Below are 22082 nucleotides of genomic sequence, written 5' to 3'. Positions count from 1 at the left end.
GGGAGGAACCATGAGCCAATGCCCAAGCTGATGCAACACTTCTCGTAGAGTGTGCTCTTAGGTTAAAGGGGCAAGGAATACCCTGTCTTTCATAAGCAAGGGCAATAGTGATGACAGCTTTCCCTTTCTGCTGACCACCGTAACAAAGAGCAGCTCATTGTCTGTGTTCGATCCACATACACATGTAGTGCACGTACAGGACATAACAAAGCCATGGCTGGGTCTGCCTCCTCCAAAGGCAGCGCTTGCAAGTTCACCACCTGATCTTTGAAAGGAGTGGTGGGAACTTTAGGCATGTAGCCGGACCTGGGTCTTAGTGTTACACTGGATTCAGCAGGTCCAAACTGAAGGCACAAATCAATATATTTTGATAAAATCAAGCAGATTTTTGAGGAGCAAAGAGGCAAATAGTTAAGGTATGCTCTTTATTATATCACATACACATGCTGTGAACTCTACAGGTGAGTAACAGTAAAATCAGAAATCTCTCCGTTCATCACAGCCTGGAACGGCACAAGCCAACATCTGACGACTGGAGCTGAAGAAAATCTGTAGTCTGTCATTTCATCCCTACAATTAGCAGATACATTTTTCTATTAGATAAGTAAATGACATCATATAAAAACACATGAATATTTATACGTACCATGACGCTTTCACATCATTGTCCATTATCTTTAGAGTTGACCCTTGAATCTCCTCATATGAAATTTTGTCTTTTCCTTAAATATTATCCACAGATATTGTGATTACATCGCAGACATTGTGGTTATATTCATACATGTTGTGTTTGAATGTTAATTTGTAATTATTTACACAGTGTGTTACCTTCTTACCTAAAATACCTGACAAAGTGACATTTTTTGGTTGTTGCCAAACCACAGGCCACAGAAACACATCCCAACCTTTCTTATGAAGTACAATAACAACACGGATATTTCCAATCGTAACATCCATTTCATTGTCCCGCAGAATCAATATGATACTGTTGAGATAAAGTAATTGTGATACCTCTTTATAGACTGAAAATAGAAAACTGAATATTTATTTAAACACTTATTTTGGTGGAACTGTTGTAGTATTTACCCCTCTTGTTCATGTTGGGAAGGTTCCTGGCCCCACAGATACTGAACATTATTCTGGCCATCATTATAATTAATAGAGTTTGTATTTATTGTCAGGTGATGGTTTGTTTTGTAATGAATGGTGATTTGTTGGAATCCAGTTTTAGATGCCATAGACTCTCCATTCATAGAGAACCCTAAGACGTACACAAAATACCACAGTAAAGAGAAGTTGTTCCATAATGTGTGCTATAATGATGGTGGTGGTGGTAGTGGTGGTAGTAGTGGTAGTAGTAATGGTAGTGTTAGTGTTAGTGGTAGTGGTAGTGGTAGTAGTACACTGTTAGATGTCGCTGTAGATTTAGCAGCACTGTACTGTAAAAATCCACAGTACTATACTGTATGTGTACATTACAGTAAAGTACTGCAGTTCATAGTGCATTCTGGGTAAATTTGTTTGAGCGGGAAAATTTTACAGTATATTTTGGTCTTGATGTAACCTTGCTGTAGCCATTGCTGTAATGTGCCAGGTGTACTTGCAATAATCAGAGAAAGTGCGCACGAGTCAAATCACACAGAGGGAGAGAGAGCACAACTCCTGGCTGCAGCTGAAGAAGGAGGACGATTGATTTCTGTCAGTTCGGTGAGTTTGGTATATTTTCTGTTTCATGAAAACTTAATTTTTAGTAGAAGAATTTTGTCATATTGTTTTAAACGTGCAATGAGAGAGAAAATGGTTAATCTCCCTCAGAAAGTAAGCTAACATTACACAGATGCCTACCGCTGCTTTAACTCGCTTTACACTTTTATTAATGAATATAGGGTTGTTTTAACTAAATTATGACGGTTTTGGTGAGTTTATATTTGTTGAAAGTGTGGTAACAATGAAACTATTTTTAACAAAATGGACAAAGACCACCCGCCAGCGCGGTCTTGCGGTCCCAGCATATGGTCGTTTATCTGGGTATTTTATCTGTTCAGTTAGCGGTAGAGAGAAGTATTAAGTTCGACTGTTTGGCAAGGCTGACTCGTAGTTTAACGTTAGCTGTGCACGTGAAAAAGCACAGTTTCATATTCATATTCACATTAATCTGTATTTGCGTCTTTTTCAAATATGAAAAGTTGGATATAAGAATATCAACATAAACAGACAGGACTCGACACGCCGTAAACTTAATATTCAACACAGACCGTAGTAATCAACTCCTCAACAGAAGTGAAACCAAGAAACCTCATATTTAACTGGATATATGCATTGCAGTTGTAACTGCGGCCAAATATCGTTCAGACCTGGGCTCATCTTATTATCAGATGATTGCTGCGCGCTTATTGTTATCATTACGGTATATTAGCAAAACCAAAGCATATTTTCTTTAAAGCGTTTTACACGCCCAATAAGTTGTCCGATACATTTTGTATGGCATATTATTTCCACCACTTCAGATGTATTACATGCAATATAAGTTTCCAAAACACCTCAAATCAATGCACAAAAGGAGGATGGGCTCCGCATTTACGTAATAGCATGACAGGTACCTTCTTCTCGTCTGTCATCTGATTCTTCATCTCTGGATGTAAAATAGTCCATTATAACATCGTGTAGGACACTGGCATCAACAGGATTGCTCAAATTGCGGCGATCATGTTAATCCTTAAAGTGAGCAACTTTGTAAAAAAAAACTTTGCGTGAAATAGTGTGTTACACCGCCGCCTGTCCGGGTGAAACATTAAAGAGGCAGGCTTGTTACCTTGTCACTATAAATCGCTATTTCCTCACTAAATATATTTTCAGAGATTTTCTGTAGACAAGATGTTAGAATAATAATTTAATAAAAACCCAATTCTGACAAAAGTTACATTTGACTTATTTAGTTACTTTTCTGAAAATCTTATTCCACTGGTATGCATCATATTAAACAGAATGCTTTCAAAATGTCAGCCAGTAACACATCATATCTTTTTTTTTACAGCTCTAACGTTACAGTTTGCTCCACTTTGCTCTGTGGTTTATATGTTTTCTGTAAGTATTGACCACATTTATATATAACCATAGACTGTAAAAAAGTCTACTTATTTCTATGGCTAACAGATTTTGTAACATTTGTATTTTTTACAGTCTTACCATTGCTTGTAAGCTGGATTGAGTAAGATAGATCATCTTTAAAGGAACCAGGCAAGTACAGGATGTACAGTTACACGTTACTAGTCATGTATTTTTTCGACTGCAATATTAAATGCTTTTACGGCACATGTAAAAGTACACAGGAATGTGGCTGATCACTTTTTATTTGTAGTTTACATGAGTGTCCTTGCACTTTTCAGGAGTTAAGGCAGATGTGGAGGCACACGGGTGACACCAGACACACACCAAGCACATTGTTCGGTAAGTTTACACTTTACCACTACAGTTTCTTTAAATACCCATGTATACACTCATACATAATTCCCACACGCAACACTGTCACACGACCACACACACCCACACAGAATAAAATATTGTATCCAAATCAGTAACAATTGTACTTTCTGTTCAGGACATTCAATCATGACATGATCCATGTGGATGCTGTCCATTGAGGAAAGAGTTTGTTCAGCGGTAAGTGAATCTTCTGTATTTTAATGTAATTAGGTGTGGAACAGTAGAATAAGAGCAAAAGGTTTCAGAATAGGGGTAAATTCAGGGCTGAGTTTAGGTGTTTTTTAAGAATCTTTTTCTATCTTATATTTGTTGACTTAAAGTTTGTGATATTTCTAACAGGTTTCTGGACAGAATTAATCCCAAAGATGGGAAAAAGTGCACATCCACACAAGGAGCAAGCAAAAAGACAAGGAACTTGGTGCAGAGAAAAGCTGTGGCCATTAACCCCCATGTGAACAGCTTCATGCAGTCCCTGATAGAGTTTGAATGGGCGACTTCAAACTAAAGGCCAGTGTCAGTCTGCCAAAGTTTAATGCATTTATTTTTAGTGTTCAATAAAATTCAAATAGAATATTTAAAACTATGGGCCAGTGTTCTTTTTACCACAGTGAAATGTTACCTTTTAGTCGATGATGGACTTTAAACTGAAAACTTCAAACTATGGACCAGTGTTCTATTTGCCAGAGTTAAATATATTACAGCAGGGGCCTCCAAACTTGTTTATACTTTATAATATTTTATTTTATTTTACTTGTTTATTATTGTTTATCTTGTTTTAAATGATTGTTTCAATTACATGTTTTTTTTATAAAATTTTTGATATAAACATTGCTTGGATTGCCTTTTAATTCATAATGTCATGTCAAGGATAGCATTTTTTTTACTATATTAATAACTATAGATTTAAACCTAAATATCTAGCTATAATACATTATTGTATTAACTGTAATAAGTAATAAATAGTATTTATGGGTCAATATAGACATTACAGTAAATTACTGTAAAAATAGGCTATTATTGTAAAATTACAGTACAGTACTGCTTTGTAACTATACGGTACTAGTTTGTGTACTGTAAAACTGTATTACAGTACAGTACTGTAGAACCAAAATACAGTAACTTACTGGCAACCGTGCTGCCAGTACCGTACTGTAAAAATACAGGGAAATCGTTAACAGTGTAGTAGTAGTAGTGCTATTGGTATTATTGTAATTATTATTATTATCATTATTATTATTTGTTTTGGGGAAAGGCTTATACAGGACAAGAAAACGTATAATTTTTAAATGATTAAATGTGGACATTTGTTAAATGTGTTTTGACTTACATTATGACATTTGACATTTTTATTTGTTATTAAACGATATACAAATGATACCCATTTCATTCATGAAAGAGATACTGTATATACATGTAAATATGTATGAATGTCTGACCTAAAGCAGAATCCTGTAGCAGTTTTAGTTTGTGAGGAAGAGGGACATCAAAACAAAGTGGTTTCGGCTGACCATCAGCAGGCAACAGAAACCGATTATTACGAACTGCAGGAACTGTAAAAGAAAAACAATAGAAACCCTTAACACCTTCAGACTTGATTTTTTCATTTGGCAAGAAAAATTTGAATGCAGAAAATATTTGTTTCGTTATCCTGTCCCCAGGTCTAAATGGGGTAATTATGATTTGAAATTCTATATTGCATAATGTCTGAGAGATCTTACACTCACCTGAATGAGTAGGTGCCACAAATGTATGTGTCACATGTGTAGGTGCCATGTCCGGAGTCCTAGCATAAGCTATGAACCACAAAAATGTTAACAAATTTATTATATACATTTACCAGATTCAAGACAGAATCAAAGTTCATGGATTTTCATACACACCATGGCTTATCCCAGTATCAGCCTCGCTTTCAAAATCATCTGAAGGAGGACAAGTTATATAATGTGTTTTGAAATAATTGGAATCGAATAATCAGTATAGTAAAATACATCAAATGTTATTTTGTAAAAAGCCATGAAAACACTGTTTCATTTTATCATCTCCTTTCACAAAAATAATAATGCATTCAATTATTTTTTGTTCAAGACATTATTGACATTATCCGGTGTGAAGTATGTTACAATTTATTCCTTACATACAGTAGTCTGTATGTCATGTGTAAGTAATGTAAATGCATTAAATGAACATCCTGTATTCTGGATGCATATAACTAAAGTAAAAAAAAAATCCAGTTGACATTTGCATGGAATTGCTCATTAATGGCACAATCAAAGGGCAACATTTATGATAATTACTGGAGGCACATGTAGAATTTCAGTGGATAATATTAAAATAAATAAAATCCCTGTAACATCCTAATTGCATGAATCTCCACAATTTTTATCTTACCTGATGCTTCAGCATAATATGAATCTGGTTGACAAACATGAAAGAAATTTAAGTGTTATTTATGTACAGAATCACACACATATATCTAATAATTACTTGCAGGATATGGATGTGGGACATGAATTTTAGGAATTTTGTTGCTGAAGATTTTAGATTTTAAAGTAATTTGAACAAGCAGCAATAATAATTTTTTTGAAGAATACAAATTAATTTCCCCCTTATTAGCAGCTCACACTAAACATGCCAAATAAAATAGAAATAAGCTCATTACAAAACCAACAAATATAGCATACCTTGAGGCCCTTGAACACCTAAATCACTGTAAAAATGTTGCTGTAATTTATTCAGCTGGTTGCCAATAACTTACTGAAGTTTTAAATTTATGTTATTTACTGAAAACAGTTTGTTTAAAGTTAAATGAACATTTTTCTTTATCTTTACAGAATAAAACTATAAAATTACAGCCTCATGCAAAGCATTCTGGGAACCAGAAATCCTCATCAACCTTTTTAGTTTTTTTTCCTTCAGATTTTGTTTCCCAAAATGCTTTGCACGAGGCTGATTTTAGTTTTATTCTTTTGAAATAAAGATGTGTTAATGTTTAATGTTCATTTAACTTTGAACAAACTGTTGCCAGTAAATAACATCAGTTTAAATCTACAGTAAGTTACTGGCATCCAGCTGCCAGTAATACTGTAATTTCTACAGAATTGTTTTACAGTGTACAAATAAGGGGCACATTTAGGATGTTTAGGTACATAGTATGACAAATTTCAATTAATAATCTAAAAAAAATTCCATGTAACATTCTCAGTATAACATTGTAAAATTTAGCATATGTAGGCACATATGAAGAATTTTAATATTAAAATAACTCATTCACCAGCCACATATATTTCATTTACCCTTCATTTGCAACACACACTAGACATGCCAAATAAATAAAACAAGCATAAAATGTGTACAAAACCAACAAATATGGCATACCGTAATCGTATGAAGGACCTGGAGGACCTAATTTATGAATAAAAATAAATAAATAAATAAAAGGGCACATTTATTTATGTACATACAGTATGAGAAATGTCAATGAATAATCTTAAAATAACTAAATTCCATGTAACATTCTTAGTACATGAATTGTTACCATTTTATGAATACGATTAAGATTACTTTCTTTTTACAAATTTAGTTTAAACATGATGACATTAATTTGAGAAAAGGTACAAAACTGTCGCTGGGGTGTTACCCTCAAAGGTTAAATTTTACAATATTATACCCAAAGGACCTAAGGAGCTTTTTTGTAGTAGTTCAATTTTAGGAGTACAAAACAGTTAACTGTACCTTTATATGTACAGAATAGATCCTTAAGGTACCCTAAAAAAGTACAATATTGTATTATGTTTAATATACCTGTAAAGGTGGAACCTTTATGAGTACCACCCCAGCGACAGAAAAGGTACAGTTAAATAAATACTAGTATATTTACTAGTATATAGAATAATAAAAGGTGTAAAAAATAAACAAATATGGCATACCCTGCTGCCCTGGAAGATCTAATTAATGAATCAAGAAGAAAATACAAATAAGTGGCACATTTAGCAAGGGACATATGAGGATTTTCAATAGATAATATTAAATTAACTTCATGCAACATTCTTAGTATGAATTGTCAACCAATTTTTTGATGAATGATCAATAATCCTAACACAAAACAATTAAGATAACTTCATTTGTTAAATGTAGTTTAAACATGATGACATTAATCTGAGTAAAAAAAAATAGGATTTGGACTTTTGAAGATTTTAGATTTTAAAGTAATTTGAACAGGTAGTAATAATATTTTTTTCGGAGTAAAAATGTACAGTTTTGAACCTTTTTACTGACCGTGTTTGCAACACGTTAAAAAAACAAAACAAAAAAATATGGCATACCGTGATGCAGTTGAAGACTTGGAAGATGTACTTTATGAATCAAGAAAAAAAATACAAATAAAAGCGCATATTTTGGATATTTAGGCACATATGAGAAATTTCAATAGATCATTTTCAAAATGTTCATGATTTGTGTTGCTTCTTAACATCTTATTTAAGTAATAAAGTAATTTAAACAACCAGTAAGAATTTTTTTTCTGTTGAGTGGGGATTCAATTTAATTTATCCTTCATTTAAAAATAAACTGTTCACAAAACCAACAAATATGGCATACCTGAACCGGCTGATAAACCTGGATCATGAATCAAGGAATCTAAATAAGCGGCACAGTTAGGATATTTAGGCACATTTCAATAGATAATATTAAATAACAAAATTTCCTGCAACATTCTGAGTGCATAGCTTGTCACTATTTTATACATTACCTGTTCGAGGAGGTAATGGCGGATCTAAAAAAAAAAAACATTAAAGAGTAAATCCAATACAGAATTTATAATGTACTGTATACATTTGGTACAACATAGCTTTTAGTTACTTATATGCACTCTTTCGTACAGTTTGTACCTCCGAGGTACTATTATGAACTCTTTAAAGGCAAAGATTTACTGTCTGAAAGGGTACCACCACAGTAGGGACAATTTTTACCCCTTTTTTGAAATTGTAGAGAATATTCGAGAATATATATATATATATATATATATATATATATATATATATATATACATATATATATATATATATATATATATATATATATGCTCAAAAAAAATTTGGGTTGTTTATATATATATAGCACTTTTGGGAGTACTTCAAATCGGCGCAGTAACACTCTCCCTCTCATAATGACAGGGAGAAGGGGAGCGGATTTGGGATTTTCAGGCGAGTCGAAGTGCTCCCAAAAGTGCTGTTCCGCCATACAATATAGTTACCCTTTTAAATCCGCTTAGAAAAGTGCTACGTTTTATTTTTTGCCACCATACTTGCTCGTATAACTTCTCGTCTTAAATAGGAAAAACGTTGATGTGTTTGGTCACTTCTAACTTTATCTCTGAGTGGTACCATTGAATGAATGGGGCTAAGCTAAATGCTATCAAAGTGTCGCCCCGCACCACAGCGATGCAGTGCACGCACTAAGATGATAGAGGTATGTATCAACTCTTCTTAGTTAAGGTAATAACATAGTTTAATATGGATAAAGGATAGACTAGTGATCTTGAGGCCCCATTGGAAATCTGCTGAGGCCCCCTGTGGGCCTCAAACCCCCTGGTTGGGAAGCACTGATTTAAAGGAGCTATAAGATTTATATATCTTATGTCACCACACAAGAGCAACTTATTTTAACCTCGCTATGTTGCTGTTACTTTGTATTTTGTTGTGCAAAATTATGTTGCAACTGTAATGTACTTTTTGGAAAGAATATACATTTGAGATATACACAATTGAACTTCTTACAACTAGAAACTGGAGGTCTGTGTGATTCCTTTCCCTCTTTGGGTTTGTCTGCAACCTCCACGTCACCTTCCTGTGGCTTGGTAACAACCATAGATGTGAGAGATGTAACAAACTGATATTTGAGTGAAAGTTTGAGAGCTTCGTTCTTTACAGCCTCTTTTTCTGGACCTTCAAGAAGAACACTGAGACAAAAACAAAGAGAAATCAAACAGACAGTCTAGGCTTACAACACCTTTGCCTGACAAAGAACTATGAAAGTTAATGTTAGCAGAGTTTCTTAATATTTGGACATTGTAAAGGGGTGAGCAGGGCACAAACTAACGCGGGGTTAATTGTGATTTTTTTTTCTTAATTGTGAAGCCCTTTCGAAAAAATCTATTTATATGCATTGATAGAAAATTAAAGGATATTAGATAAATGATCATGGATGGATGAATGTGTGTATATCTGTCTATTATAGGCAGATATATAAACAATATCCATATTTAGTATATAGACAGAATTTTATTGAATTATTTGTGTTTAAACAAAATGTTCTAGTAGTTGTAATTTTGTAGGTTCAAGCTACTGTATTAGATTGGGTTGCATTATAAGAATATTGTCACAGTGTCCCACTAAAAAAATAAAGACATTACATCTGTAAATTATAAACTTACTGTTTGTCCAGAAGTTGTTTCACTGTAAGGTAGGCCCACAGTCTTTCCACAAAATCTTCATGTTCAGATGGGACATCAATTACATCTTTTGTTGTTACAGTGTTTTGGTACGTCACCTTACTGCCTTTCTGCACCGCAATAGTTAACATTGTCATCATGAATACTGTTATATAGGGGAAACTTTATGAACTGCTTTAATCCAGAAATATTGATTTAAAACACGGGCCAGGATCTTACTGATATTGCGATGACTTCAGTGCTGATGCTCTCCACATTGTTGTCTGTAATTTGTCCGGATACCACAATTTCAGAGCCGTTGAAGTACAGGGCAAAATTGTTCTGGGTAAGATTTGAGACTCCTATGTAGTTAAGCTGAATATCAGTTAGAAGTGGGACGGCAACTTCATCATAAAAGCCCTACCAAACAAAAAAAAAGATTAAAACATGCTTCAATACACGGCATAATTCAGCATTGTTGATGAGTTTACAAATGATTTACTGTTTTGCACCTGCAGCTGTAGATCGGCATCAGAATCCTCATATATTCTGCGAGCAACTCCATTATTTTCCAGTGACATTTTTGTTAGGAAATCAAAATTCACATCATATCCGAAACCAAGACAATAGAGGGGAAACTTTGACCCAATGGCCTTTCTCACATTAGACATAATCCTCTCTGTGTTGGTTTCACCTGTAAGAGAAGGAAATTCCCGTTATAATAATGTTTTAATAATATGAATTTGTGACTCTTTACATTAAGTCCGTCCATCTAATTGGGAAAATACGCTGCATTAAATTCTCCAACCCAGTATCACGAAATTACCTACAGTACCTATAGTCATGTAAATTTGTGAGTCTTCCGTGACACTGACACATTTTTCTGCCTTTTTGTGTGAACAACACATTTCTGTTTACGTGGCATTGTCACGTATTTGTTACTCAACTGTTTTGTCCTATTTTCTTACCATTGTCCCTTCGGTTTATGGTTAGATTTACATAAAAAGACATCCTTACCCAAACCCAACTTTAACCCAATGCAAGGCGACAATGGTTTAAAAATCATAAAATATAAAAAATAAATCATGAAAAAATTTATAAATCAATATTTAAAGTGACATCCTGACGCAAACACCAAATCTAACCCTTAACCAAAGTGTCAATGGTTTGAAAATAGGGCAAAACAGTTGAGTAACAAATACGTGACAATGACACATAAACAGAAATGTGTTACATGGTTACGCAAAAAGGCGGAAAAACATATGGGTGTAACGTAAAAGACTAAAAAATGTACGTGACTATAGGTACATAATTTCGTGATACAGGGTTTAATTACTGTATCATTTATTCATGAGATTACCGGATAACACGGACCACTGTGTGAATACTCATAACTGTCTGATAGTGTTAAGAGGATGGACATTAACTCTTTCCCCACCATTGACAAGTTATCTAATCAATTAAGAGAAAACCTTTCCACTAGATGGCGCTCTTACCCAATTTATAAAAAAATTAAGTAAAAACTAATTTAATTTTTTTAACTCCATATATGTTTTGATAATCATTCTGAATATAATCTCTAAAAAAAAGTGAATTATTTCAGATTTTTGCTAAATTTTTTGTAAAGGGGACCTACCCATTTTTAAGAAGTTATAAAAAGAGAACAAATGAAGATAAGATTAAATGTTTTTTCCCATTTTGTTTGTTTGTTTAAAAGCAGAGGGTCTGTTCTTTCAATTGATATATTTGTATGTTTATATATCTATAGAAGAAAAATTTCCTGGAAGGCATTTTGTGGAAAAAAAAGGCTGGCGGGGAATGAGTTAACTCTTTAGCTTGTGTTCAGTGGCTGAATGTTTGCAGTGATCATGTTTATCAGTGTAATTTTTTGCCTGATGTTGGATCTCCATCGGTCAGTAGAATAAGGATTGAAGCAGATCCTGCTTGTGGCTGCCGTTTGAACATATTTACTCCTTCTAACACCGCAGCATTTATGTCCGTGGCTACAAGAAGATAAAAATATTTGTGTTATTGTTCATTATATTACATTTTTCCAATCTTGCCATCTCCCATTGAGAACTGACATCCTCTATCTGTAATCTTCTGCACAAATGATTTCGCATCATCCAGGTTTGTCTTGGTAGCTTTAAGGAGTTCACGCTTCCACACATCAACTCGACTGTCAAACGTGATCAATCCAAAGTGATCGTCCTCAGAAAGATCACTCAAAATCTTTAGCAGTGCCAAACGTGTCTAAGAACATAAACAGAATTGGAAAATTACTGAAATTGTCTTTAATGGAGTAAATTCCAGACCTTTTTTAGGAGTCTGACTATGAAACCATTAGTAATTTTGTTTTAATAAATTTATATTATGTACTGTATACGTATTAAATATTTATTCCAACATTTTTGCATATATGATAAATATAGAAACTGAAACTCTTTTGCTAGGCATGGATTATTAAAACAGTACAAAAAGAAGGATTTGTGACAACGTTTGCAAAGATATTTAACTTAACTAATGCAACTAATCTAAAGCTTTCATAGGTGGTCAGTAATTCACATTTTATTTACCTGCACAATTTTGTTGCCGTACATGGAGCCACTTCGGTCAATAATAAACACCACATTTTTGGGAATACGTGGAAGATCTGAGGGTGCAAAGTTGTGGACGAAATACCCATTTGATACCTGAGCAAAATTAAATGGAATTCAGGATTACTCTTGCAATATTCTTCAGGCAAAATAAGTTAATCTGTTAGTTACACACAAATTTATTTTCCCACCCACAGAAACTCACTTTCATTTCACCATTAGGATTTTGTCTCTCAACATCATATGAAATGAGCAGGTCTCCTTTCAGCCCATTTTCATCACAGTCTTTGCATTTGGTCTGCTGCTCTCGGGTGGGGTAAAAGGTCACCCATGCCTGAAATGTTCGGATTGATCACTTGGTCACCTTGTGAAGTGTACACGAATTATAAAATAACTGTATTTTTATAATCTATTGCTTACATCGCTGTCAGCTCTGGTAGTTTTGATGGCATTGGCCAGATCATTGGTGCTCAGACCTCCTTTCACCTCCAAGAAAGAAATTCCTGGTTTTTCATGGATGTGTACGTCAATCTAATATAAAGACGGACATGCTTAAACGCATATAAAATAAAGAGTTGTATTTAATGCACCACATTTAATGTAATAATATTTTTTTTCATACCTTGAAATCTGCCACCGTCTGCATTGGTTGTGCATTGATGAGCAGCTCATATTTGCCATGGCGACGCGTTAGCAGTTCCTCATAAGTCAACTCAAAGGTGACTTTACTGAGAGCGGCCACATTCACTGATGTTTTAAATTCTTCTAAAGTCCTTCCAACAGACCTGAGAGGAAAATTACGCCCATCATATTACTGCTCTTCCTATAAATACATACTTTATAGATGTCTGAATGATATGTGTTTGTTTCAAATGATCAATACTTGATGAGTCCAGCACTTTGTCCTTGTGAAACTGCTTGACTGTACTGCTGCTGAGCGTCTGCTTTCTCCTTCACAACTCCATCATAGCTCTTTCCATCTATGGTCCTGCAGGGAAATTTGCCATTATTTGTTAAAATATTTTTTTATAATTTAACTGTTATAGGGACAAGTAATTTGTTCACACTCATTTTACTCTCTCTCTCTCTCTCTCTCTCTCTCTCTCTCTCTCTCTCTGAGCGTCTGTTGAGCGAGCGGGAGTAGTGTGAGGTGGCGTGAGCGTGGCCAGAGCCTGTGAGTTATCTTTTTTATATATTTTTTTCGGCGGATTTTGACTGTTGGACTTTTTTTCTTTTTGTCTGTGCGGGCCGCGTGTAGCCGTGCTTTTTCGGCAGATAACATGACGGCCCCGCGATCACAGTTATTGAGCAAACTTACACGTCGCCATGGTGTCAAAGTGGCATCCGCGGTGAGCGTAGAGGACTGCTGTTTGGCCATAGGTGAAGTTATCGGACATGAGAACATATTGTCGGCTTCAAAAATGAACAGTGCCACGGTCATCTTTCTAAGTTCTATTGAGAATGCCAACAATATAGTTGAAACTGGATTAGTCATCGACGGGCTTTTTACACCTGTCCTTCCTCTGTCTATGCCTTCAAAAAAAGTTCTTCTGTCTAATGTACCACCCTTCATGAGTGATGAAACATTAGTGAGAATTTTGTCCCGATATGGAAAAATTGTGTCTCCAATCAAGATGATACCAATTGGATGTAATTCTCCTCTTTTAAAACATGTCATTTCAATTAGACGTTTTGTTTATATGATTCTGCAAGAAGAGGAAGAACTGGAGTTATCGCTGCACTTGAAAGTTGACGAATTTGATTATATCATCTATGCTACGACGGAGAAAATGAAATGTTTTCATTGTAGAGAAATGGGTCATTTAATTCGTGCGTGTCCAAGGAAAAATGCGGCGGACGCAGTTAACGCTGAACAACCCGGGACGTCAGGCGCAAATCACGCTGAACAACCCGGGACGTCAGGCGCAAATCTACCTGTGACAAAGGCAGGTACGGCAGAGAGGAGAGAGGTTGTGAAGCCTTTTGAGGATCGAAATACGGAGGTTTTGGTAGCTGAAAGTGAGGATGTAATGCCTGATGTTGAAGTTGTAGAAACACTGCCTGATGCGGATTCTAATGCGGAGAAAAGTATCAGCGCGTTATCATTGTCACAGCTGGAGCAGCCTTTTGAAGGATTGGAAATCGAAATGGAACAGACTGGGTTTAAAGTCCCCATTAAAAGAAAAAAAACAGGTGATTCTCAAATAGTCAGAGCTAAGAAAGCAGGTGTGGAGGACATACATGTTGAAGACGGAATAGATAGTGACAGTGAATCTTCTGACTCTAGCGTCAGCTTTTCACAGAGTGATTTACATAGCACTTATGAGGTGGACGATGTTAAACTCTTTCTCAGAGCTACAAAAAACAAGAGAGGGGTTAAAGTTGAACAATTTTTTCCTGACATTAAACAATTTGTGGACAAAACTAGAATGTTTATGTCGGAGGGGTTGTTTACTAACAAGGAAATATACCGTTTGAAGAAAATAGTCAGAAAACTGGTTTCTGACAATGCCAATGTTGGAAATGAAGAAGATTAACAGACTGATTTCGGATTTGATGTTTTTATATGGTTTATTTTTGTTATTTTTCTTTTTTTCTCTTTCCATGTGCGAGGTCAACATTGCAACTATAAATATTAATGGGGGAAGAGATATGAGAAAAAGGGCAGGAATATTTGAGTTGGTTAAACAAAGAAAAATTGATGTAATCATGTTACAAGAAACGCATAGTGATTTAAAAAATGATACTGAGTGGGCAAGAGAATGGGATGGGACGTCCATTCTGAGCCACAACACCTCACTCAGTGGTGGTGTAGCAGTTCTCTTTGCAAAAAATTTTACTCCTGCCTCCTACCAAGTGGAAGAGGTAGTCAAGGGTAGACTGCTAAAAGTTAAAGCCATTTTTGACAAAATGTCTTTTGTTTTTATTTGTGTGTATATCCCCACATCAGTTGTAGAGAGAATGTTATTTTTAAATTCACTGTGTGCTGTTTTGCAAGGTTGTTGTGGTGATGATTATTTTATTTTGGGTGGTGATTTTAACTGCACTATATCCAATTTAGACAGGAACCATATTGAACCACACATGCCTTCTCGTAATCGGTTAATTCAACTTGAAGAGACTCATGAGTTATGTGATATTTGGAGAAAGTTAAATGGGACACAGAGGCAATACACATGGACTCATGTTCGAGACAATGTAATCTCACTTGCAAGATTAGACCGATTTTATTTTTTTAAACATCAATGTAGTATTGTTAGAAGATGTATAATTTCTCCACTGGGTTTTTCAGATCATAGTATGGTGCAGTGTACTGTGGTGGTTAATGCTTTCAAGCCAAAAAGTGCATATTGGCAGTTTAATATTAGTCTTTTAAGTGATACATATTTTAAAGAAATGTTTAAGGTGTTTTGGACTGATTTCAGAAATGCAAAAAGTTCTTTTAAATCTTTGCGGCAGTGGTGGGATTATGGGAAAGTCCAAATAAGTCAGTTCTGTGTTCAATATACACAAAATGTTACAAGAGAGAATAATTCTAACATGAGTATCTTGGAGATTGAAATTTTAAAACTTCAAGAATTGGCTGAGTTAACTGGGGATCGTTGCTATTTAGATTCTTTAGTTAAAAAAAAAGTTCAGTTGGCTGAACTGCTGGGCCTTAAGACACAAGGGGCTCTGATCAGGTCTAGGTTCCAGAATTTGAACCAAATGGATGCTCCCTCTAAATTTTTCTTTAATTTAGAGAGAAAAAATGGGCAGAGCAGGATAATACATGCCTTGCGCTCAGAATCTGGATTGTTGTTGACAGAGCCTGCTGATATTCGCAGGAGGGCTTTTTCTTTTTACGAGAATCTATACAAAAATGAGCTGGGGGAAAATTTTAAGGATGATAGTGTTTTTTTTGATAATTTACCCCAATTGTCACCGGAAGCCAAAACCAAAATCTCAGGTGCCTTGAGCCTTGGAGAACTGTATAAGGCCCTCCAAGAAATGGAGTCTGGAAAGGCAGCCGGAATTGACGGCTTACCAGCTGACTTTTATAAGTCTTTTTGGACAGTACTGGGCAATGATTTGCTTGAGGTACTAAACGAAAGTGTGAGGGAGGGGCAGTTGCCTTTAAGCTGCCGTAGAGCAGTGTTGACCCTCTTGCCTAAGAAAGGTGACCTAACAGAGATAAGGTGCTGGCGACCGGTTTCGTTGCTCTGCAGTGATTTCAAGCTGCTTTCTAAAACATTAGCGAATAGATTGTCAGGGGTGATAGAGGGAGTTATTCATCCTGATCAGACCTATTGCGTTCCCGGTAGGTCCATTTTTGACAACGTTTCTTTGATTCGTGACATTTTTGATATCTCCAAGATATTTAATGTGGATTGTGGCCTAATTTCGTTAGATCAAGAAAAGGCTTTTGACAGGGTTGAACACTGTTACTTATGGAGAGTTTTAGAAGCCTTTGGTTTTGATCAGAAGTTCATTGATTTTATTAAAGTTCTCTATAGTGGAGCGCAGAGTTTACTTAAGGTGAATGGGAGTCTATGTGCTCCTTTTAATGCTTGCAGAGGTGTAAGACAAGGGTGCTCACTGTCCGGCATGTTATATTTCCTAGCAATAGAACCTCTCTTACACCAGTTAAGGACTAAGCTTAAGGGTTTTTGTCTGCCAAATAATAAAGGCAATGTAATTTTGTCGGCCTATGCTGATGATGTTGTGGTCATGGTTAATGGGCAGGTTGACATACATGTTCTGTCAGGGTTGCTTAAAACTTTTAAAAAATTATCATCTGCAAATGTTAACTGGGCTAAGAGTGAAGCTATACTTTTGGGCAATTGGTCAGAGAACAGACCAAAACTGCCGGAAGGATTAAAATGGGAAAAAGCAGGTTTTAAATATTTAGGTGTTTACCTTGGGGATGAGACAATAATGCAAAAGAACTGGGAAGGTGTCATTGAAAAAGTTAAAGGACGTCTAGATAAATGGAAGCGTTTTTTGCCAATGTTATCATATAGAGGGCGCATTTTAATTATTAATAATTTGGTTGCATCCTCCTTGTGGCATAAACTAAACTGTATTGACCCTCCTATCCACTTACTCGCAAGGATTCAAGCTCTTTTAGTTGATTTTTTTTGGGATAGGATGCATTGGGTACCACAAAGTGTTTTGTTTTTATCCAAGGAGGAGGGGGGTCAAGGGTTAATACATTTACAAAGCAGACTGGCAACTTTTCGCTTGCAGTTTGTTCAAAGATTGTTATTTGGTTCTACTGATTGTAAATGGTGTGATGCTGCTAATGTGATTTTGCATAAATTGGAGAATCTAGGGCTAGACAAAGCTCTTTTTTTAATGAATCCATTGCAAATTAACTTTTCTACTTTGCCAGTGTTCTACAGAAACATTTTTAAAGTATGGAGTCTTTTTAACATAAAAAGTGACACATCACATTCCCTTTATTGGTTATTAAAGGAGCCCCTAATCCATGGATCACGGATGGACTTAGCTACAAGTGATTGTTTTCCAGGTTTTAATAGGATGCTGATTGTGAATAGAATCATTACTATGGAACAGTTACTGGATTTATCTGGTCCTGATTTTATGAATGTGGAAGCGCTGGCACAGCAATTGAAAATAAGATCAGTTCGCCTAATTACGCAGATGCTATTGAAATGGCAGTCAGTACTCAGTCCGGCTGAGAGGACTCTACTGACAGAATACTGTGAAGGACTCACTGAAGCCAATGTCAAAGATCCCTTCCCTGATGTGTTAATTTCAATTAATCTAGGAGATGTTTCTGGTGTTTTTTTGGATGGTGTTGAGTTTTCGGATGTGAATTTTTCTTTATGTACAGGCAAAACATTGTATAAACATTGTGTAATTGTTTTTTGTAAAAAATCTTTAAACATGAAAGTGGATACTCCATGGCGTGATTTTTTTAAACTGGAGGTAGACAAAAAGCCTGAGTGGAGAGCTCTTTACAAACCACCGTTGGCTAAAAAAGCAGGTGACTTACAGTGGAGAATTTTGCATGGTATTATTGCTGTTAACGCTTTTATTTCTATTTTGAATCCTGAAGTTGGTGTTGAGTGTCCTTTTTGTAATGAGAGGGAAACTGTGTTTCATGCTTTTTTAAATTGTTCCAGATTGCAGTCCTTGTTTCTACTGCTTGGTAACATATTTAGTAAATGTAATGAGGTATTTTCTCCAGTGGTTTTTATTTTAGGTTTCAAATATGTTGTTAGGAAAAAAATGTTGTGTCAGCTATTGAATTTTGTGTTGGGTCAGGCTAAGATGGCCATTTATATAAGTAGAAAACAGAAGATTGAACAGAATTTGGTTCAAAACATTGTGGTTGTTTTCTCAAAAATGGTACAATCAAGAATACAGACTGATTTTAATTATTATAAGATGGTAAATGATTTGATTACATTTGAGGGTGTTTGGTGTTATAATGAATTTTTATGTACTGTTGTCGATGATGAATTGTTTTTTACTTTTTTGGAGTGAGAATGCACATCATGTTCAATTGAAATTGAATTATGGCAATGTAGTGCTGTAACCCTGTTTTTTGGTAATAAAGTGTTGTAAAAATCAAAAATCTCTCTCTCTCTCTCTCTCTCTCTCTCTCTCTCTCTCTCTCTCTCTCTCTCTCTCTCTCTCTCTCTCTCATCTGTATATTGTGTAATATATTTACCCACATTCTGAATTTACTGATGAAGGCATTCTTGGGTATCTTCACTTCAAAGAAGATCTCCTGAGATTCATTAAGTCTGTTTGCCACACGGCTTGTGATGATTGTGGTGGCGTAGCGACTGGTCACAGTAGAGTTAATGTAGAAACTGTAAATATTCACATCTTGTGTCTGTGTTGAGAAATCAAAAAGTATCATTAAAGTGTAGTCGTGTAGAAATAGGTGATATTTACGTCTTCTTTTTGCACGCATAAATATTTACTTTTCAGGTTTCCAGTAGCCTAAATATCTGGTCAAAGGACAAATACAGGTTAATGGTTAAATCTCAGTGTAGTGACCCAAAGTTCAGTTTTACGTTTTGGTAAACAATGAATTTCACTTGCTTACTATAGAAACTTGGGCCACACTTTATTTTACGGTATCACTGTTACAGTGTAATTATACATTTAAGTACTAAGTAATAATCATTAATAACATGTACTTACTATAGGGTTGGGGTTAGGATTAGGGTTTGGTTTAGGGTTAGTTGCATGTAATTATGCATTATTAACTGTTATTACTATAATAAATACATGTAACATGTGTAACAAAGACACCGTAAAATAAAGTGTTACTGAAACTTGGGACCGCTCGATGATAAATATGCTCAGTATTTGTATTTCAAGTGTTTGCTTCCCTTCAATGCACCGCAAAGAAAATGTATGACTTAAACATTCCAAAACTTAAAATCTGAATTAAACAAAACATATTAAATTATTTAATTTAGTGCTGTTGGTTAGTAGCCTTATTTTTCTGAAAAATAATTACACAGAATTTATGATAAAGTAATTTATATTATAAAATGTAATTGAACCGGGGCACCCCAGATGGCCACAGCCCCCAGTTTGAGAACCACTGTGCTAAATGAATATACAGTCAGAGCAATCAAACAGATTAAAGTAATGCTCATCTTTTTAGTGAAAAAAAGAGTTCAAAAATACACAATGAATAGATATTTAACAATTCTTATATTTTAAAAAAAATTTATGATCCGAAGAACATCTATTTAATTCATATTTCTGTTTGTTTTAGACTACTATTTTATTCTTTTTGACACACATTATAATTTATAAGCAGTAACTCTCACCTTTTTAACAGGAGCTGAAGAGGCAGAGATGAGAAAGAAGCCCAACAGAATTAATCTGAGTGCTGGACGAGTCATTTTGACACTGAAGGAAAACTCACAATGTCTCAAAAAATAATGCATAGCTACAGGACAGAGGGGGCAGGCGAATGTCAAGACACCCCATGGTACGCTGATTCTCCTCTGATTGGTTATTATCAAGAGGATGCAGAACCCCCCCCCCCCCCTTCTGCTAGAATGTGTAATAATGTTGTGTCATTCAGAGGTCACCATCTCACCATCTCTACCCTTGCGAAAATATATTTCAAATTAATTTTATTAATATTAGGGCTGGGCATAGATTAATCTAGATTAATCTCATACAAAATATATGAGTTTGTGCTGTGTGTAAATATTATCTATATTTAACCACACACACATACATACATACATATACATTTAAGAAATGTTTATTTATATATCGTTTTTTTTATATATATATATATATATAAATATATATATATATATATATATATATATATATATATATATATATATATATATATATATGAAGAGCTCTTTAATTTCAATAGTTTTCAGAAAAAGTACATTTTTTTTACCAAGACCCACACATTTTGTGAAAATTCAATTTATTCTGTTAAAATTGTTTTTTTTTTTTTTTTTTTGCTCAATTTGAACATGTTGAATAATGATTATTAAATCAAACAACAATATTGTTCATTATAAATTCAAAGTAATTTTTTTCAAAACGCTATAAATCCATATATTTTTTCCATACATTTATGGTTTTTCTTTTAAAAACAAACAAAAAAACAAACAAATAAGAGAACATGCAACATATACTCAGGGGACTCTTCATACTATTAATGAATAAGTAAATTATTCAGATTGTGATATACATTGGAGCCAGTATGAATTAAACAGAATTACATACGGGGGGCCTATCCAAAGTGAGAGTGCCGATGCTCCGCAATATCAGCCCTTAAGGTGGTGGAGGAGAACAAAAACAGTTTTTGTGACGTTTTTGCTCTAAAGGCCTTCCATAGTGGTGCAAATGTGCAGCACCAAAATGGAGGCTGCAAGCCAACACACGAACCGACCTTCGGTGTTCTTACTGGTTTGAGGAAAGAACCCGAGAGGATACCGGCTCAATATGAACACTATAAAATCTATTGAACGTATTAGGTGTCACCCAACCAGCAGCTCTACAGATGTCTGTTAGCGAGGAACCACGAGCCAATGCCCAAGCTGATGCAACACTTCTCGTAGAGTGTGGTCTTAGATTAAAGGGGCAAGGAATACCCTGTCTTTCATAAGCAAGGGCAATAGTGTCTACAATCCAATCCTCTGCTTGATGACAGCTTTCCATTTCTGCTGACCACCGTAACAAACTGTGTGACAGAAAATGCATGAAGTTCCCCTATCCTCTTGACAGAAGCCAATGTGAGTTAGAGTTTTCATCATAAGAAACTTTAACACTCACAGAGTGCAGAGGCTAAATGGGGCGTCCTGTAAGGCTTTCAGCACCACGGACAGGTCCCAAGGAGGAATAGAGGAAAGGGCGCGAAGGATTCAGCCTTCGAGCACCTCTTCAAAACCTAATGACCAGATCGTGCTGACCCACTGATCTACTGTCTTTCGGCGCGTGGTGAGTGGATATCGACGCAATATCTACTTTAATAGTAGAGGGTGGCAGCCTTTTCTCCAAACGTGACGTCGTAGGACCGACTGAAAGGGAACTCAAGTTTACAGTGCATGATGAAATCAGTATAA

At 35.2% G+C, this 22082-nt stretch overlaps 1 protein-coding gene and 2 long non-coding RNA genes across 3 annotated transcripts; 2 read left to right on the top strand and 1 right to left on the bottom strand.

The window, feature by feature from the left end:
* Positions 1-411: 411 nt before the first annotated feature.
* On the bottom strand, positions 412-20463 carry LOC135718706 (inter-alpha-trypsin inhibitor heavy chain H3-like). The gene is made up of 26 exons (XM_065240872.2): positions 20313-20463; positions 19194-19357; positions 13391-13495; positions 13130-13292; positions 12928-13038; positions 12713-12841; positions 12487-12603; positions 11995-12163; positions 11803-11913; positions 10423-10604; positions 10151-10330; positions 9914-10041; positions 9258-9439; positions 8231-8254; positions 8080-8097; positions 7806-7835; positions 7410-7427; positions 6859-6885; positions 5872-5895; positions 5364-5402; positions 5208-5276; positions 4920-5033; positions 1087-1261; positions 837-985; positions 647-722; positions 412-570 (listed from the first exon to the last, which is right to left on the bottom strand). Exons 1-26 carry the CDS (start codon positions 20430-20432, stop codon positions 456-458), a joined length of 2739 nt encoding a protein of 912 aa, XP_065096944.1. The 5' UTR covers positions 20433-20463; the 3' UTR covers positions 412-455.
* On the top strand, positions 1392-3238 carry LOC135718721 (uncharacterized). The gene is made up of 3 exons (XR_010520891.2): positions 1392-1707; positions 3035-3084; positions 3181-3238. It is a non-coding gene; the product is annotated as an uncharacterized lncRNA (long non-coding RNA).
* LOC135718720 (uncharacterized) lies at positions 3236-4183 on the top strand. The gene is made up of 3 exons (XR_010520890.2): positions 3236-3447; positions 3599-3660; positions 3823-4183. It is a non-coding gene; the product is annotated as an uncharacterized lncRNA (long non-coding RNA).
* Positions 20464-22082: the final 1619 nt, after the last annotated feature.

This window comes from Paramisgurnus dabryanus, chromosome 14, assembly GCF_030506205.2.
Source record: "Paramisgurnus dabryanus chromosome 14, PD_genome_1.1, whole genome shotgun sequence".
In the NCBI taxonomy this organism is placed as follows: domain Eukaryota; kingdom Metazoa; phylum Chordata; class Actinopteri; order Cypriniformes; family Cobitidae; genus Paramisgurnus; species Paramisgurnus dabryanus.
This window is presented reverse-complemented; position numbering and strand designations above follow the sequence as displayed.

Coding starts and splice junctions, on each gene's coding strand:
- LOC135718706 (XM_065240872.2), bottom strand. CDS start 20,432: ATGCATTATTTTTTGAGACATTGTGAGTTTTCCTTCAGTGTCAAAATG. Junction 13,496..19,193: donor TTCATCAGTAAATTCAGAAT/GTGGGTAAATAT, acceptor ATTTCCCTGCAG/GACCATAGATGGAAAGAGCT. Junction 12,164..12,486: donor ACGGCAACAAAATTGTGCAG/GTAAATAAAATG, acceptor TTATGTTCTTAG/ACACGTTTGGCACTGCTAAA.